This window comes from Anomaloglossus baeobatrachus, chromosome 5, assembly GCF_048569485.1.
Source record: "Anomaloglossus baeobatrachus isolate aAnoBae1 chromosome 5, aAnoBae1.hap1, whole genome shotgun sequence".
In the NCBI taxonomy this organism is placed as follows: Eukaryota; Metazoa; Chordata; class Amphibia; order Anura; family Aromobatidae; genus Anomaloglossus; species Anomaloglossus baeobatrachus.
The window spans coordinates 518,922,272-518,942,975 of NC_134357.1; the positions used below are offsets into that span (position 1 = coordinate 518,922,272).

At 44.4% G+C, this 20,704-nt stretch overlaps 1 protein-coding gene across 1 annotated transcript in view; it reads right to left on the reverse strand.

Annotated features, from left to right (window-relative positions):
- Window positions 1–20,704, reverse strand: part of LOC142312872 (uncharacterized) — a 284,606-nt gene that overhangs the window by 257,094 nt on the left and 6,808 nt on the right. The window contains exons 5-6 of the mRNA XM_075351857.1: window positions 14,284–14,374; window positions 11,082–13,196 (exon numbers count right to left, since the gene is read on the reverse strand). Of these exons, the coding sequence (XP_075207972.1) occupies window positions 11,082–13,196; window positions 14,284–14,374 (2,206 nt within the window). The remainder of the gene's footprint in view (window positions 1–11,081; window positions 13,197–14,283; window positions 14,375–20,704) is intronic.

Below are 20,704 nucleotides of genomic sequence, written 5' to 3' on the forward strand. Positions count from 1 at the left end.
CCCCCCCAATTTTCATTCCCAGCCATGATAACGCCGGCTGTGGGCTGGTATATTTTCAGCCCGCAGCCACCCGGTATAGCCGCATCTATTAGATGTGACCATTCCGGGGCGATATCGGCTTATCTTGATTGCCCTGGTGAGGTGGCAATCAAGGTAATAGCAGGGGTTAATAACAGCGCATGGCTGCTATTAAACCCTAGGTTTGTGATCGCACGGGCGTCTGTGAGATACCTGCATCACACAAACCTGTAAATTACAATAAATAAACAAACAAGACACAGAGAAATCCTTTATTTGGAATTTATTTGCTCGCTCTGCTATATGTCAGAGTGAGCAGCCATAGAGCACGGCTGCCCGCTCTGAGTGCAGCCTATTACTGACCGCGATAAGCGATGACTGCACGGCAGAGCTGTCACAGGCTGGGGGCAAGTCAGCCAGGAACCAATCACAGATGAGATGATGGCCGGTGGGCGGGGAAAACATGGAAAGCTGTGTGATTGCGTGCACAGCACAGGAAGTGAAAGCGCGACCCGGAAGCAGTGTGCCGCCATGACACCGAGTCTCGATAAGTATGAAACGCTCATTTAGTTATTGTTTTTTCCATTTTTATTAATTGCCGATTCCGGATCGTGCACCCGGAATCCCGCGTCCGGGTCCAGCCCGGAGATAGCGCTGAAACCACGCGGATGCGGACGTTTACAGTCCGGGCCCGCTCAGCGCTAGTTATTAGTATTGTGGTCTTTATTCATGATCATCATTGCGGTATTATTCATTACTGTGTAGTCTGGTCACGGTTTGGTGGTATTTCTCTTTTGTATGTGGTTTTCTTTGGTCATTATGTGGTCTGATCATAGTGCCACGATATTTCTCCCTTGTATGTGGTAATATTCAGTTACTACGTGGTCCAATTATGGGGTGGCGGTATTACTCTCTTGTACGTGGTTGTATTTGATCACTATGTGGTGGTAATATGTTGTCTGGTCACGGTGTTGCAGTATGGAAGATTATTTCCAGTCCTGTGATTATTACACTGTAGTAAATATCCACTTACAGAGGTTCTCCGGTAAAAACACGTAATTGCCTATTTTAAGGCCATGTGCCCATGTTGAGTATTTGGTAAGTATTTGACATTAGTATTTTTAAGCCAAAAGCAGTAGTGGTAAAATCAGAACAAAAGTATTTTTTTTTTTTGCATTTTTCACCTACTCCTCCTTTTGGCTGCAAATACTGATGTAACATACTGACTAAATACTGAACGTGTGAACATGGCTCAAGGATAAGGGATAACTTATTCATCGGTGGGGGTTCGATTGCTGGAATCTGCACTGATCTGCAAAATGTGCAACTTTTATCCTCATTAAGGTGGAGCTCATGTCTGACTTGACCCCTGATCCATTCATTCCCTCAGTGGCTGCGAGAGCTCCACTTGTTTTCATCTGGCTTCCCCAAAGAGGATGACTGGAGCTGCTGTCACACATCCGATCTGCTGCTCTATTGTATAATGGGGATATAAGTGTCCTGTAAGGGATAAGAGTTCCCCATTCTTACGATCAGTGCGATTTCCATTAGTCGGATTCCACCGATCAATAAGTTATCACCTACCGAACACGTGGATCGGTGATAACTGTTTTTTATCCAAGAACCCCTTTACTGCAAGCTACTGTAATTATAGATGTTCAGGAGTCTCCTGTATTTTGCAGTCAAAGCTCCACTATAACAGGGATAACAGTTAATAAGGACACCACCTGATAATTTTTCCTGTGGGCACTAGACACCCCAGTTCAACCCTGCATGCCACCAGCTTGTGACTACAGCTCATGACTGACCAGAAGTCAGAGGAAACAGTCACAATCTCTCAATGTAAGTCTATGAGAGTCTTGTTCTGGCTCTCATAGACTTACATTGAGTAGTCATCTTCAGCAAACACTGGAGAAATCCAGCAGGGCACAACCAACAGAAGATGACCAAGAAGGCACCAAAAACAGAAGAAGAAGGTGTCTGGTAAATATATTGGTAGAGCACATTAGTGACAGAAGAGCAGTGAAATAAATAAAATAAACGCTGAAGGGTGCAGTTATAAAGTGCAGGAGCCTCCACAGAGATCGGACGGCAGAACCGGGGCCTTCAGTAACAGATAATGATAGAACATTAATATCTCCTGATAGTGACAACATGGAGCGGGCGACGGCCATAATGGAGACTGTACAGTAACACAGCAGTGAGCGGCGTCAGGAGGGAAGTGACCCCATCTAATCCCATACAGACAGATCTCCTGATAGAGCCGCACAGACGGGAACACGTGAATGTGAGCGCAGCACTGAGGGGGTTAATGCGCCCAGTAATGGGGAATCTCCACATACCTCCTCCTGCAGAGCCGCACACTAGATATATGGCTGCTCTGTGCTTACAGGACCTGTGATGATGTCACCTGGAGGGGAGGAGTCGGGGGTCACATGGTCAGCTCCTCAGTGTGTGCAGGACTATGCACCTTACCAAATTTTGACCACACCCATTTGGCAGTTAGGGACGTTCAGCAGACGCCCCGGACTGTTCATTCATAGTCGGAGCAGCCACAATGTCCTCATCTTCATGTCGCTTCACTATACGATATGTGACTGTTTTGTGCCTTTAAGGCCGTGTTCACACGTTGCAGAAATCCTGTGTTGTTTTCTGCTGCTGTCTGCATCAAACTACGCAATAACAATCTTCTCCGGTTATTGTACTTATGATGTGCTTTTTATGCCTTTTCTGACTTATTTGATGCATTTTTGATGCAGATGTAAAGCCGCGTTTTAATTTGTTTTTATATAGTACAGAAAACCTTTGATTCTGCACTTAAAAAGGTAACTGCAGTGTTTTCCATGTGTTTTTTAGTCTCCACATAGAAACCTCTTGAGAAAAAAATGCACCAAAACCGCAAAGTTCAGACGTACAGTGGGTGCAGTCTTTAGATGTACAGTGTGTGCAGTCTTTAGATATACAGTGGGTGCAGTCTTTAGATATACAGTGGGTGCAGTCTTTAGACGTACAGTGGGTGCAGTCTTTAGACGTACAGTGGGTGCAGTCTTTAGACGTACAGTGTGAGCAGTCTGTAGACGTACAGTGGGTGCAGTCTTTAGATGTACAGTGGGTGCAGTCTTTAGACGTACAGTGGGTGCAGTCTTTAGACGTACAGTGTGAGCAGTCTGTAGACGTACAGTGGGTGCAGTCTTTAGACGTACAGTGGGTGCAGTCTTTAGACGTACAGTGTGAGCAGTCTGTAGATGTACAGTGGGTGCAGTCTTTAGATGTACAGTGTGCCCAGTCTTTAGACGTACAGTGTGCCCAGTCTTTAGACGTACAGTGTGCCCAGTCTTTAGACGTACAGTGTGCCCAGTCTTTAGATGTACAGTGGGTGCAGTCTTTAGATGTACAGTGGGTGCAGTCTTTATACGTACAGTGTGCCCAGTCTTTAGATGTACAGTGGGTGCTATCTTTAGACGTACAGTGTGCGCAGTCTTTATACGTACAGTGTGCCCAGTCTTTAGATGTACAGTGGGTGCAGTCTTTATACGTACAGTGTGCCCAGTCTTTAGATGTACAGTGGGTGCTATCTTTAGACGTACAGTGTGCGCAGTCTTTAGATGTACAGTGTGCCCAGTCTTTAGATGTACAGTGGGTGCAGTCTTTAGACGTACAGTGTGTGCAGTCTTTAGATGTACAGTGGGTGCAGTCTTTAGACATACAGCGTGCACAGTCTTTAGACGTACAGTGTGCGCAGTCTTTTCATGTACAGTGTGCGCAGTCTTTAGATGTACAGTGTGTGCAGTCTTTAGATGTACAGTGTGAGCAGTCTGTAGATGTACAGTGGGTGCAGTCTTTAGACATACAGTGTGCGCAGTATTTAGATGTACAGTGTACGCAGTCTTTAGACATACAGTGGGTGCAGTTTTCATGAAATCACATCCACTTTGCTTAGACAGTTAAACACAGCAGAATTTCTGTGCAAAAAAGCAGCAGAATAAATGGATCATTTACGCTACATGTGAACACGGACTAAATGTCCAAGCAAAGTGGATGTGATTTCATGAAATCTCCGCCCTCGGTGCATCTAAAGACGCTGCTGAACGGTTTTGGTGTTTGTTTTTTTCCATACACTTCTACGTACAGCTTGAAAAAAACTCAAGCAAACAAACTCTGTTGCATGTTTAAACGCAGAATCAAAGCTTTTCTGTAGTATTTAGAGTATGTGCACACAATGTGTTTTTATTGCATTTTTTTTAGTGCAGTTTAAAAACTGCATGCGAATCCTTATGCCAGCAAAGTCTATGAGAATCACATAGTTTTGTGCACGTTGCTTTTTGCAGATTTGGTGCAGCAATAAATCTGCTGAAAATCAATTCTTTTGGTGCTTTTTGCAGCGTTTTTTTCGCTCCAGAATACATAGAAAATGCATTAAATAACACATACAAAAAAAGCAGCAAACATGCAGGAAAAAAAAATCACATTTTTCTGGCAGGAGATGCAGCTTTGGTACAGAAATCTCTGCAACTATATACTCTTTGTCTTTGAAGTCAGAGAGTGTACTTCAGCTTCAAGTAAACCTAATTCTTCCTTTGCCATCATTAGAGTTTGTGGCTCAAAGCCTTAGCTCCTGCTGCATTGTTGGAAGGTTGTTGGTTTGATTCCCAGGGGGAGAGTGAAACAAAACCCAGCTTTTTGTAATTCTTTTATAGTAGTTCTATAAGAACAAAAAAACTTTTACATTTGACATTGAGATATATTGATGTATCTGTATGTAGTTGAATTATCTGCTTCTGGGTTCTCTGCCTTGAATCTGGAACAGTTGGGAGTTATGTATTCTGCATGCAATATGTTGCAGATTTTTACTCCATTTTATGGTCCAGATTCCTCCTCTCTGGGGTGCGGCTTGAAGCTCAAGCAACATGTAAGTGCTTGCCTGAGGTCCTGCTAAAGCGATGACAACGCTCCTGGATTCATAATTTCCAACTTGGATTTAAACTTGAATATCAGTTAGAACATGCTGCTATGAGAATACGTGGTGGAATTGGCGCTGGGGTTACACGCAGCATTCATCTTTACAAGTGGTGGATAACGTGTGCACCACCAGCGCCACTTCCAGGCACTGTATTATAAAGTGATTTTTATGTTCTAAACAGCGGCCTGGGTTCTTATATACAGTGTGTTAGAATGCTGTATATAAGAGCCCACTGGTGGTGGCTGCAGCTTATAGTCACCAAATCTGGTGACAGGTTCCCTTTAAACAGTGGAGCTCCTTGAGTGACTCTATTTTGGAAACTAGACACCTCATGGAATTTCTCTAGATGTTTGGTGAGCACCTTGAACCCCGCAGGTGCTTCACGGGATTTTAAAACGTTGAGTCATGAAAATAAAAAAATACATTTGTAGCGTCCCTGAGACCATCAGGGTGCTACAAGGTTCTGCATGCCCACAAGGATGCAGGTCCTACCCCCTTAGGGACCCAGAACCCCAGTGCCAGTAACACCAAAAACCCAGGTAATCCCAGTTTTCCCCAACAGTCCCCCATACAATGGTACCCAGCTATTGTGGGACCATGGATGGCCGACTAGAGGTGGAGCCAATCCAGTCCACTAGTTGACCAGGTGGGAGGGGCAGACTGTGGACAGAGAGAATACAGGAAGTCAGTAGTCAGAAGAAGAGCAGTAGTGACTGTGGAGAGAGGAAGAGTAGTGACTGGAGAAGTGTAAAGGTAGAAGCAAAGTGACATCCTGACTTGGGTTAACGGTGACCTGATACCCAGGAGAAGTTGTTGCCGGTGGAGTACTCCCGGAAGTACGCACCGACGGGGTACAGGACCCTAGGACAGGAAAGAGCTTCAAGCTGACCTGTTAAGACCTGCACAGCAAAGGTAACCATCAAGGACCTTCCTGACCCTAATGAATCCAAAGACTCAGTAGCAAAGGGAGAACCTGGGACAGGAACAGAGACTCCAACCCCACACGGTTCACACTACCGTCAGGCGGACAGAAGTGAACAAACCACCGAACGGGGACCCCAGTGTTCTATACCACGGGGACCCACTTACCAGAGACAGGTGCAGGGGAAGAAGGTACCAGAGAACCAGACAGGCACTGGGACGAAGGGGACCTGGAGGCAAAACCAGTGGCCTCGGGCAACCAGTTTACATCTTCAGCAGTGAGTAAACCAGTTGCACTGAATACTTGTGTGGACTACCTTCTTCTGATGCCCACCGCACCATACACCCTCTGGGGCAAAACCCTACTTGCGGAGGGTCTACCATTCTAGCTGCCAATACCACCAGCCCCAGTAGAAACATTCTGCAGCGGCAGCTCCCTACACTTGGCCGCAACACTGCAAGTGGCATCACAAATAAACATATTCTCAACATCCCCTGTAAATAACCCCATTATAAAAAGGGCCCAGGGCATGGAACAGGGTATCAGCTACCACAGTGACATCCCCAATAGAGACTCTGCCCGGAACCGGAAATTAGAAAATGGTTGGTGAGCATCTTGAACCCCCAGGTGCTTCATGGAATTTTATAATGTTCAGCCATGAAAATGGAAAGAATATATTTTTACCATTAAAATATTGTTTTAACCCCAGATTTCCAATTTTCACATGGGGAATAGGAAAAAACAAAGACCCCAATAAAAGGTGTTCCATAATTTCTCATGAATATGGCAATACCCCACGTAACTGTACAGTACTGTTTGGCTGCACCACAGGGCTTGGGAGAGAAGGCACGTCAATAGATTTGTGAAGCACACATTTTCTTAGAATAGTTTGCAGAACCCTTAAGTGCCAAAACAGAAGAAACCCCTCAAGTGACCACATTTTGGAAATTACACCCTTCTATGAACTCATCTATGGGTTTAGTGACTATTTAGTGTCAAGAAGACACCCATGGTGTCAAACGCAGTGAATATTGCAAAATTACAAATAAGCCCTTGTCAGGCCCATACATTGTACCGAGCTTGTGCGTCTGGAAACCTGCACACCGAAAATTAAGTGGCCTCTCCTCACTCCAACACCAAACATTTTGACTCTAAAGCCCACATTACATGCAGCGACATCGCTAGCAATGTCGCTGCCAATCGCACCCGCCCCTGTTGGTTGTGCATCACGGGCGACATCGCTGCCCGTGGCGCACAACATCGCTTACACACGTCACACATACTTACCTGCCTAGCGACATCGCTGTGGCCGGCGAACCGCCTCCTTTCTAAGGGGACGGTTCATTTGACGTCACATCGGCGTCGCTAAGCGGCCGCGCAATAGAAGCGGAGGGGCGGAGATGAGCGGCCGTAACATCGCGCCAACCTCCTTCCTTTCTCATTGGCGGCGGCCGCAGGTACGATGTCGTTCCTCGTTCCTGCGGTGTCACACATAGCAACCTGCGTCCTACAACAGCAACGATAATCGGGATAGAAACGACTGGTCAACGATCAACGATTTGGTAAGTAATTTTGATCGTTAATGGTCGTTCCTGCGTTTCACACGCAACGACGTCGGTAAAGAGGCCGGATGTGCGTCACGAATTCTGTGACCCCATCGACATCTCGTTAGAGTTGTCGTTGAGTGTAAAGCCTGCTTAACTGTGGTTTATTGTTCATGTCGATGAGACCAGATTTATATATTTTGTTTGGCTTCTATTAGACACTAAAAAATAAAATATTAGCATCAACATATATTGAAATCTATACTTTTCTAGATATCTGCTGACAGAGACCTATGAGGTCTTGTTTTTTGAGGGACAAGTTGACGTTTCTATTATCTATTAGTACTATTTTTGGGCATATATCATTTTTGGATCATATTTTAGTCTCATTTTTGAGAGGTAGAATGAGCATGAAACAGCAATTCAGGAATAGTTTTTGGGGCTTTCTTTTTACGACATTCTCTAGTTACAATACAGGATTATTCTTCAGGTTAGTACGACTACAGCAGTACCACATTTATATAATTTTTTGTGTGTTGCGCCACTTATACACAAAAACAATTTTTTAGAAAAAAAGAATTGTTTTTGCGGCGCTGTGTTGCCAGAACTATAACTTTTTTCTTTTTCCACTGATGGAGCTGTGTAGTAGCTTGTTTTTTGCGGGACAAGATGTAGTTTTCAGTAATACCATTTTTATTTACGTTCAACTTTATCACGTTTTATGCAACTTTTTTTTCTGCGGTATGATGAAAAGGCAGGTTTTTGCTCCATTTTTTATTTATTCATTTATTTTTGTAAACTATTCATTGAAAGAGTTCAATAGTATGACAGTTTTATAGATCAGGTCGAGCCGGATGCAGCAGTACCAAATAAGTGTACTTTTTTGCTTTTCTATAATTTTTTTATGTTTTTTTATATTTTGTGTTTTTTAACTTTTTTTTTTAAAACTTTACTTTGTCCCTTTATGGGACTTTAACTTTTCTTAGTCTGATCACTGGTATAATGCATTGCCATGCACCAAGATGGCAATGCTTTATACTGTCAGTGTCAAGCTACAAATCACCCCTGAGACCCTGCTGCAGGCTGGGTCTGAAAGGCCACCGTACATGGCAGTTATATGATGACCTCCAGGTAACATGACAATCATGTTACGGGGGAGCCAGAGATATAAGAGAAGGAGCACACTTTTTCTCTCTAATTGATCGTGTCAAATAGAAGATTGAAAAGGTTTGATATCATCAGGACCTGATCCAATCAGGTCCCAATGATGTCTTTGGTCAGAGCTACCATTCTGTTCTGGAAACACAGTAATTACGGCACGCAGGTGGTCATGATTCCCTCCCTGATCACAGACTGTAATTAAACGTCAGCGCTGTACAAAGCCTAGCAAGCGCTGATGCGGTCAAAAATAGGTTAAAATGTGGATATACAGTACATCATATATAAATGATAAATATTTTATATACATGCTTAATACATCTTTGAATTATTTACAGTAGGTACGGAAAATATTCAGACCCCTATAAATTTTTCACTATTTGTTTCATTGCAGCCATTTGGTAAATTTAAAAAAGTTCATTTTTTTTCCCATTAGTGTACACTCTGTACCCCATCTTGACACCAAAATAACAGTAATGTTGAAATGTTTGCAAATTTATTAAACAAGAAAAACTGAACATGCTCATAAGTATTCAGACCTTTTGCTCAGTATTAAGTAGATGCACCCTTTTGAGCCAGTACAGCCATGAGTCTTCTTGGGAATGATGCAATAAGTTTTTCACACATGGATTTGGGGAGCCTCTGCCATTCTTTCTTGCAGATCATCTCCAGTCCTGTCAGGTTGAATGGTGAATGTTGGTAGACAGCCATTTTCAGGTCTCTCCAGAGATGCTCAGTTGGGTTTACGTCAGGGATCTGGCTGGGCCAGTCAAAAATGGTCAAAGTTGTTCTGAAGCTACACCTTTGTTATTTGAGCTGTATGCTTAGGGTCATTGTCTTGTTAGAAAGTGAACCTTTGGCCAAGTCTGAGGTCCAGAGGACTCTGGAGGTTTTCTTCCAGGATATCTCTGTACTTGGCCGCTTTCATCTTTCCTTCAATTGCGACCAGTCGTCCTGTCCCTGCAGCTGAAAAACACCACTATAGCATGATGCTGCCACCACCATTTTCACTATTGGGATTGTATTGGGCAAATAATGAGCAGTGCCTGGTTTTCTCCCCACATACCGCTTAGAATTATCATCAAAAAGTTCTATTTTTGTCTCATCAGACCAGAGAATCTTATTTCTCATAGTCTGTGAGTCCTTCATGTGTTTTTTTGCAAACTATGCAGGCTTTCATATGTCTTGCACTGAGGAGAGGCTTTCGTCAGGCCACTCTGCCGTAAAGGCCCGACTGGTAGATGGTTGCAGTGATAGTTAACTTTGTGCAACTTTTTCCCATCTCCCTACTGCATCTCTGGAGTTCAGCCTCAGTGAGCTTGAGGTTCTTCTTTCCCTCTCTCACCAAGGCTCTGCTCCCACGATTGCTCAGTTTGGCTGGACGGCTAGGTCTAGGAAGAGTTCTGGTGGTCCCAAACTTCTTCCATTTAAGGATAATAGAGGCCACTGTGCTCTTAGGAACCTTGAGTACTGCATAAATTATTTTGTAAACTTGGTCAGATATGTGCCTTGCCACAATTCTGACTCTGACCTCCTTGAGCAGTTCCTTTGACCTCATGATTCTAATTTGGTCTGATATGCACTGTGAGCGGTCAGGTCTTATATATAGACAAGTGTGTGCCTTTAATTAAACACAGCTTGACTCCAATGAAGGAGTAGAACAATCTCAAGAAGGATCACAAGGAAATTGACAGCATGAAGACTTAAATATGAGTGTCTGAGCAAAGGATCTGAATACTTATGACAATGTGAAATTTCAGTTTTTCTTGTTTAATAAATTTGTAAACATTTCTACATTTCTGTTTTTTTTTCTGTCAAGATGGGGTGCAGAGTGTATATTAATGAGAAAAGAAATGAACTTTTTTTGAATTTACCAAATGGCTGCAATAAAACAAGTAGTGAAAAATTTAAAGAGGTCTGAATATTTTTCGTACCCAAAGTCGATAAATGCTTTTCAATAATTTTCTAATAACCATTTATTGCTCTAAATACTTTTATTTTTCTCTTGTAGACGTGTGATGGTGCAAGAAAAAATAATATAGACAAGCAACATATGGTCAATAAAAATGATATATAAAAAAAAGTGGCTACTTTTCTGTGTGAGTTTTCTGATGGCTAGTAAGATTTGCTTTCCGATTAAAATATTTCCCACATTCTAAGCATGAAAATAGCTTCTCCAATGTGTGAATTCTATGATGTGTAACAAGTTTGGATTTGTAGCTATAACTTTTCCCACATTCTGAACAAGAATATGGCTTCACCCCTGTGTGCAACCTCTGATGTATCACAAGATTTATTCTCCGATTAAAACATTTCCCACATTCTGAACATAAAAATGGCTTCTCCCCTGTGTGAATATTATGATGTGCAATCAAACATACTTTCTTTTTAAAACATTTTCCACATTAAGAACATGACAATGGCTTCTCCCTTGTGTGAATTATCTGATGTCTAACAAGATCTGATTTCTCACTAAAACCTTTCCCACATTCTGAACATGAAAATGGTTTCTCCCCTGTGTGAGTTTTCTGATGTCTAACAAGATATGATTTCTCACTAAAACCTTTCTCACATTCTGAACATGAAAATGGCTTCTCCCCTGTGTGAATTTTCTGATGTCTAATAAGATTTTGTTTCTGATTAAAACACTTCCCACATTCTGAACATAAATATTGCTTTTCCCCAGTGTGAGTTTTCTGATGTCTAACAAGATCTGATTTCTCACTAAAACCTTTCTCACATTCTGAACATGAAAATGGCTTCTCCCCTGTGTGAATTCTCTGATGTCTAACAAGATATGATTTCTCACTGAAACCTTTCCCACACTGTGAACATAAAAATGACTTCTCCCCTGTGTGAATTTTCTGATGTCTAATAAGATTTTGTTTCTGATTAAAACACTTCCCACATTCTGAACATAAATATTGCTTTTCCCCAGTGTGAGTTTGCTGATGTCTAACAAGATCTGATTTCTCACTAAAACAGTTCCCATATTCTGAACAAGAAAATGGCTCCACCATCGTGTGAGTTATCTGATGTCTAACAAGATGTGTTTTCTGATTAAAACATTTCCCACAGTCTGAACATGAAAATGGCTTCTCCCCTGTGTGAATTCTCTGATGTTTAACAAGATTTGTTTTCCAAATAAAGTATTTTCCACATTCTGAACATGAAAATGGCTTTTCACCAGTGTGAATTATCTGATGTTTAACAAGTTTGAATTTCTTGCTATAACTTTTCCCACATTCTGAACATGAAAATGGTTTCTCCCCTGTGTGAGTTTTCTGATGTCTAACAAGATCTGATTTCTCACTAAAACCTTTCTCACATTCTGAACATGAAAATGGCTTCTCCCCTGTGTGAATTCTCTGATGTCTAACAAGATATGATTTCTCACTAAAACCTTTCCCACATTCTGAACATGAAAATGGTTTCTCCCCTGTGTGAGTTTTCTGATGTTTAACAAGATCTGATTTCTCACTAAAACCTTTCTCACATTCTGAACATGAAAATGGCTTCTCCCCTGTGTGAATTCTCTGATGTCTAACAAGATATGATTTCTCACTAAAACCTTTCCCACATTCTGAACATGAAAATGGTTTCTCCCCTGTGTGAGTTTTCTGATGTCTAACAAGATCTGATTTCTCACTAAAACCTTTCTCACATTCTGAACATGAAAATGGCTTCTCCCCTGTGTGAATTCTCTGATGTCTAACAAGATATGATTTCTCACTGAAACCTTTCCCACACTGAGAACATGAAAATGACTTCTCCCCTGTGTGAATTTTCTGATGTCTAATAAGATTTTGTTTCTGATTAAAAGATTTCCCACATTCTGAACATAAATATTGCTTTTCCCCAGTGTGAGTTTGCTGATGTCTAACAAGATCTGATTTCTCACTAAAACAGTTCCCATATTCTGAACAAGAAAATGGCTCCACCATCGTGTGAGTTCTCTGATGTCTAACAAGATGTGTTTTCTGATTAAAACATTTCCCACAGTCTGAACATGAAAATGGCTTCTCCCCTGTGTGAATTCTCTGATGTTTAACAAGATTTGTTTTCCAAATAAAGTATTTTCCACATTCTGAACATGAAAATGGCTTTTCACCAGTGTGAATTATCTGATGTGTAACAAGTTTGAATTTCTTGCTATAACTTTTCCCACATTCTGAACAAGAATACGGCTTCTCCCCTGTGTGCAGCCTGTGATGTATAACAAGATTTCTTCTCCGAGTAAAACATTTCCCACATTTAGAACATGAAAATGGCTTCTTTCCTGTGTGACTTCTTTGATGTGCAACAAGATCTGATTTCTCTGTAAACCTTTCCCCACATTCTGCACATAAAAATGCTGTTTCCTGTATGTGAGCTATATGATGTCCATCAGCCTTTTGGTGACTTTTATTCTGTGAATCAATATTTGCAGAAGCAGAGGAAAGGATCTGTTGAAAAGGATCAGTTATAGCTTTGAGAAGGACTGGAGGTATAACCGGTATAATGCCATGCTCTTCAAATGAATCTGGTGTGATACCATTATCTCCTGTAACATCTGAATATATCAGATGTCCATCTGAGCTCCTGGCACACTCATCTGCTGAAGATAAAATAGATTTTATTTTGGTAACATTGCCTTGAAAGTATATTAAGATCACTATATTATTATGTAACATTTCCATATAAAGTAATGTTCAATTCAATTATCACTTAACATAGTTGACCAAAAAGCAAAGGCTAATATACTATGATTTTAGGCCACCAAATTGTGTGCTTTCAATTTTTTACTACTGTTAAAAAAAAACTGTTAACAAGAATAGAATTTTGTATTTTTTTTCAGAGTTGTAAGAAAAGGATATATGAAAGGAGAACAAGTCCTTTATACTTTTATACTTTTGTTTTTTATCCAAAATAGTCCTTTGCTGGTCATTTTTGTCAGTACCTGGTTCTTTTGTAGATAGATTAAGGCAAGCTTTGCACACTACGACATCGCAGGCGCGATGTCGGTGGGGTCAAATTGAAAGTGACGCACATCCGGCATCGCATGCGACATCGTAGTGTGTAAAGCCTAGATGATACGATTAACGAGTGCAAAATCGTCATAATCGTATCATCGGTGCAGCGTCGGCGTAATCCATAATTACGCTGATGCGACGGTCCGATGTTGTTCCTCGTTCCTGCGGCAGCACACATCGCTGTGTGTGAAGCCGCAGGAGCGAGGAACATCTCCTACCGGCGTCACTGCGGCTTCCGTAGCATATGCGGAAGGAAGGAGGTGGGCGGGATGTTTACATCCTGCTCATCTCAGCCCCTCCGCCGCTATTGGCCGCCTGCCGTGTGACGTCGCTATGACGCCGCACGACCCGCCCCCTTAGGAAGGAGGCGGTTCGCCGGCCAGAGCGACGGTCGCAGGGCAGGTGAGTGCATGTGAAGCTGACGTAGCGATAATTTTCGCTACGCCAGCTATCACACGATATCCTACCTGCGACAGGGGCGGGGACTATCGCGTGCGACATCGCAGCATCGGCTTGCGATGTCGCAACGTGCAAAGCCGCCCTAAAGGCTACCGACTCCTCTGAGTTCGAAAAATTAGTAAGACGTATGTGACAAATTTACTGTAGTCAATAAAGTTGGACTAATTGAGTTTAATAGTGACTGCTCTGCATTTAGTGGTTACTACTCACCTGTGCGGTTATCTGTAGGAATCTCCTCTTTACACCACTCGTCACCCCTCACATATGTCTCTGTAGTATTAATATGGGTCAGATCTTCACCCTGAAACAAATATTGTAAAAGTCACAGACACATGACAACATAGAATGACAACCAAAAATGATGCAATAGCATTAGTTATCACAAAGCAGCAGGTCTCATAATACTGGGAACCTACACTGAATCGAAGCCTCTCTCTGGATTTAAAGACCTTAATGTGTATGGGCAAGTAGGAACCTGCTATAGAGAATATCTTTTTGTCTAGATTATAAAAGTCATACCTTCTGACTGTCAACCACTCCCCCATTAGACACAGGTGATTTTATTCTCTATAGAAGGTTCTTATTCGTCCATACATAAGGACGTTTATAAAACCAGAGAGAGGCTTCAGTTAAGTGTACAGTGAGGGAAATAATTATTTGATCCCTTGCTGATTTTGTAAGCTTGCCCACTGACAAAGACATGAACAGTCTATAATTTTAAGGGTAGGTTAATTTTAACAATGAGAGAATATCCAAAATAAAATCCAGAAAATTACATTGTATAAATTACATGAATTTATTTGCATTTTGCAGAGAGAAATAAGTATTTGATACCCCCAGAACCATAAGTAAGACGCTGGGTAAGATGGAGACAACTGTTGGTAAAATAGTAAGAAAATGGAAGAAATACAACATTAGTGTCAATCGATGTCGATCTGGGGCTCCATACAAAATCTCACCTCGTGGGGTATCTACGATCATGAGGAAGGTGCGAGATTAGCCTAAAACTACATGGGGGAACTTGTTAGTGATCTCAACACAGTTGGGACAACTGTCACCAAGAAAACCATTGGTAACACATTACACCATAATGGATTAAAATCCTGCAGTGCCCACAAAGTCCCACTGCTGAAGAAGGCACATGTGCAGACTCGTCTGAAGTCTGCCAATGAACACTTGGATATTTCTGAGAGTGATTGGGAGAAGGTGCTGTGGTCAGATGAGACAAAAATTGAGGTCTTTGGCCTTAACTCAACTCACCGTGTTTGGAGGAAGAGAAATGCTGTCTATGACCCAAAGAACAACGTCCACACTGTCATGAATGAAGACACATTATGTTTTGGAGGTGTTTCTCTGCTAAGGGCATAGGACTACTTCGCTGCATCAATGGGTCAATGGATGGAGCCATGTAAAGTAAAATCCCGAGTGACAACCTCCTTCCCTCTGCCAGGACATTAAAAATGGGTTGTGGCTGGGTCTTCCAGCACGACAATGACCCAAAACATACAGCTAAGACAACAAAGGAGTGGCTCAAATAGAAGCACATTAAGGTCATGGAGTGACCTAGCCAATCTCTAAACCTTAGATCCCATAAAAAACCTATAGAGGGAGCTGAAGCTCCGAGTTGCCAAGTGACAGCCTCAAAATCTTAATTTAAATCTTTAGTCTTTTTTGTGACACAACTCTAACAACTCTCTCGTCATACTCTAGATTCTAATAAATTTGAAAACCCCATGAACAGAGGTCACACTTAAACATTTTACAGAGTGGCGATAAAGACCAAAGTTATGTATCACCCTGCACCAGGGAAACCATATCAGGAACCATGCATTTTGGTGGAATACAATCTCAATGCAGTCGACAACTTTATTTACCTGGGAAGCACACTATCCCAAGTAGTGACCATAGACTCTGAGGTTAACACCAGAATTGCTAAAGCCAATTCCACATTTGGGAGACTACGTAAGAATGTTTGGGAGCAGAGGAGACTCAGCATTACTACCAAGCTGAAGGTCTACTGTTTGGTGGTCCTTACCACACTGTTCTATACCAGTGAGACCTGGACTGTCTACAGCCGGCAGGTGTCACAGTAAGTATGCAGAAGTACCACACGTATGGCAACAGAAAAGTGAAACCCAGTGTCTAGGGAAGGGGGAGATGCTGAGCCCTGAACAAACTTTCCACTGGTCCCTGGCTCCCTGACCACCCAAAAAAGTTCTGCACAAAGCAGAATACCTGACCCTGGCTGACCCTGAACTGGGCGCTATGTAGGGAATGGATGGGATGAAAGCTTAGTTAACCCCATTAAGCTCTATAGAAGACACAGTGAGCCCAAACAGGGGGAAGAGAAGAAATAACTAATCTCCAAGAATACTCAGGGAGAGAAACATCATCAAACAACGATGTTATATATCCAAGGCCTTGGATCCTATACAGCAGGGGTGGGGAACCTTTTTTCTGCCGGGGGCCATTTGTAAATTTTTACCAACCTTCGGGGGCCGCACAAAATTATCAACTTGAAAATTACCCTAATATATTTGGTCAAACAATTAACTCACTGTGGCGGCTGGAGCTTGTACTCTTTGGTGCAGCTGTAATATTAGGTGATATTGATCTTTTTGCTTTTCACAACTGCTTTTCCAGGTTTGAGTTGGCTGGGACTGCTGTATATACATCACAGGGGAGGGTTGGGAGGAATATAGATCACTGGGGAGGCTGGGGGCATAGACATCATTGGGGGGTACATACATCACTCGGGGATACATACATCATTGATGGGGAGCACAAACATAGCTGGGGGGCATAAACATTGCTGGGGAGGGCTGGGAGGAATATACATCACTAGGGAAGCAGCAGGGAATAGACGTCACTGGGGGTACATACATCACTGGGCGGCACAGACTTCACTGGGGGTATATACACATCACTGGGTTACACAGACATAGCTGGGGGGCACAAACATTGCTGGGGTTATATAAATAGCCGGGGGCAAACAGCCCTGGGGGATGCCGGAGGGACACAGAGAGCCCTGGGGGAACAGAGAATGATGGGTGAGGCTGGAGGCACAGACAAATCAGGGGGACGCTGGGGACACAGATGGCACAGAGAAGAATGGGAGAGGCTGAAGGCACAGACAGAACTGGGAGAGGCTCGGGGCACAGAGATCACTGGGGAGACTGGGGGGGGGGCACAGATAACTGGGGAGACTAGGGAGGCAGAGATCACTGGGGAGACGGGGGCACAGATCACTAGGGGTGCATAGATTACTAGGGAGACTGGGGGGGGCACAGAACACTGGGGTGGGGGCACAGATCACTGGGGAGACTGGGGGGCACAGGTCACTGGGGAGACTGGGGGGAGGCACAGAACACATTGGGGGGCACAGATCACTGGGGAGACTGAGGGGCACAGAACACTGGGGGGGGCACAGATCACTGGGGAGACTGGGGGGAGGCACAGATCACTGGGGAGACTGGGGGGAGGCACAGAACACTGGGGGGGCACAGATCACTGGGGAGACTGGGGGGGCACAGAACACTGGGGGAGGCACAGAACACTGGGGAGAAAGAGGGGCACAGAGCACTGGAGGTACAGAGCGCTGGGGGCACAGGCAGACTCGGATGAGCTTGGAGGTAGTTAGAGAACTGGCGGAGGCTGGGTCACAGAGCGCTGGAGGTGGTTGCGGGCACGGAGGGCTCTGCCGCCAGGCACAGAGAGGAGCAGCCGCCGCCGCCGGGCACAGAGAGGAGCAGCCGCCTTCGCCGCTGGGCACAGGGAGCCGCCGGGCAGGGAGCCGCCGGGCACAGGGAGCCGCCGCCGCAACCGCCGGGCACAGGGAGCCGCCGGGCACAGAGAGGTGCAGCCACTGCCGGGCACAGGTAGCCGCCGGGCACGGAGCCGCCGCCGCAACCGCCGGGAACAGGGAGCCGCCGCCGCAACCGCGGGGCTCAGAGAGCCACCGGGCACAGAGAGGAGCAGCCGCCGCTGGGCACAGGTAGCCGCCGGGCATGGAGCCGCCAGGCACAGGGAGCCACCACCGGGCACAAGGAGCCGCCGCCGCAACCGCCGGGCACAGGGAGCTGCAACCGGGCACAGGGAGCTGCAACCGGGCACAGGGAGCCGCCGCCGCAACCGCCGGGCACAGGGAGCTGCCGCCGCAACCACTGGGCACAGGGAGCCACCGCCGCAACCGCCGGGCACAGGGAGCCACCGCCGCTGGGCACAGAGCGCTGCCGGCACAGTAAGACCTGGGGGATGATTGGCAGTCAATCCTCTCCTTTTGATTTTAGCGCCCCTCACGCCGACCCCACCTACAAAGTACGTCCTCACGTAGGCAGTGCCAGCGTGGGGACGTAGTCTTTCAGGTATAGGAAATGCAGCGTTCAGCATTGAACGCGCTGTGTGGGGTTTTAAAGGGCCAGCAGCCAGGAAGATGCGGCTGCCGCCCCTGCACTACAGTTCCCGGGAATCAGCCCGGAGGACGCAGAAAAAGTCGTCGCGGGCCGCATACGGCCCGCGGGCCGGAGGTTCCCCACCCCTGCTATACAGGCTTTGGATGCAAGCTGACTTGCTTAATCCAATATAATGGCAGCGGGTTGAAGAAAGGCAATTCCGGCAGCTAAATAGTTAAGGGTTCTTTACAGTTGGACATCTCAGACTGTGGAATGCCCTACCACAAGAGGTAGTAATGGCAGATACTCCTACTAAAGAACTTTTAAAAAAGGGCTGGATGATTTCCTCAGTACACAAAACATTGTCGGTTATAGATGATTTAATGGCAAAAATATATAATTGGTGGAGGAAGAATGAACTAGATCAGACCTGGGCAAGGGGTGGCCCGCGGGCCACATCCGGCCCGCCTACTCTCTGTGACCGGCCCGCCTGGCTCAGGGCGTCCTTGCTGGCCGGTCACTGATGAGGGCAATCTGACCTGTTGTCCGGAGCTCCAGGCTCCGGGAGGCGCGTGGTCAGATTGCCCTCATCACATGCTGCGTGCCGGGTAGGAAACAGAGGACAGATCCTGCAGCTCCGCACAGTCAGTGCAGGCAGCGGAACGCAGGAATCTCTCCTCTGTTCCCTGCGGCAGCTTTCTCTGTGACACACGCGCGCCCTGATATCGTCAGTACGGCGCACGTGTGTCATTTGAAAAGTTCCCGCCCAGCAGGAGAAGCTGCTGCAGCGCGGGGGCCGTATGGAGAGAAGCAGCGGCTCCTAGTAATACAGCGTCGGCGCAGCCTGGGCATGTGAAAGAGAAGCCGCTCAGCGGGGAACTCGTACGGAGGTGCCTGAAGAGAGGTGAGTGGTTACTAGTAACCTGTGGGGGCAATGGGGGGGGGGCGGGGGTTAACTGTTGACAAATATTTGGGGTGTAGTGGTTTAGTATATGGGAATGTAGTTTAATACAGGTGTGTATAGGGGTGTAGTGGTGTAGTATAATACAGGTGTATATAGGGCTGTAGTGGTGTAGTATAATACAGGTGTATATAGGGGTGTAGTGGTGTAGCATAATACTGGTGTATATAGGGGTGTAGTGGTGTAGTATAATACAGGTGTATATAGGGGTGTAGTGGTGTAGTATAATACTGGTGTATATAGGGGTGTAGTGGTGTAGTATAATACAGTTGTAGTATATAGGAGTGTAGTATAATACAGGTGTATATAGGGGTGTAGTATAATACAGGTGTATATAGGGGTGTAGTGGTGTAGTATAATACAGGTGTATATAGGGGTGTAGTGCTGTAGTATAATACAGGTGTATATAGGGCTGTAGTGGTATAGTATAATACAGGTGTATATAGGGGTGTAGTGCTGTAGTATAATACAGGTGTAGTATATAGGAGTGTAGTATAATACAGGTGTATATAGGGGTGTAGTATAATACAGGTGTATATAGGGGTGTAGTGCTGTAGTATAATACAGTTGTAGTATATAGGAGTGTAGTATAATATAGGTGTATATAGGGGTGTAGTATAATACAGGTATATATAGGGGTGTAGTGCTGTAGTATAATACAGGTGTAGTATATAGGGGTGTAGTATAATACAGGTGTATGTGTAGTATAATACAGGTGTATATAGGGGTGTAGTATAATACAAGTGTAGTATATAGGGGTGTAGTGATGTAGGTTATCACAGGTGTAGTATATAGTGATGTAGTGGTGCAGTTTATTACAGGTGTAGTATATAGTGATGTAGTATATTACAGGTGTATATAGGGGTGTAGTGATGTAGTATATAGTGGTATAGTATATAGAGGTGCAGTTTATTACATGTGTAGTGTATAGGGATGTATTTTACAGGTGTAGCATGTGGCGGGTGTAGTGATGTAGTATATGGGGATTGTGTGTGTATGTATGTATACATTGTGTGTATGTGTATATATATTATATACACACACAGTATATATGCGTGTGTGTGTACCGAGTTAATTATATTAGTCCGGCCCTCTAAAACCATACCAACTTCTCATGCGGCCCCATGGGAAAATTAATTGCCCACCCCTGAACTAGATGGACTTAGGTCTTTTTTCAACCTATGTAACGAACTATGTAACTATGTGATCACCTCAGGAGCTTGTGCAGCTACAGACAGGAGAATCTTTGAGGCAAAACAAAAGCAAGCTATGTCCAAGG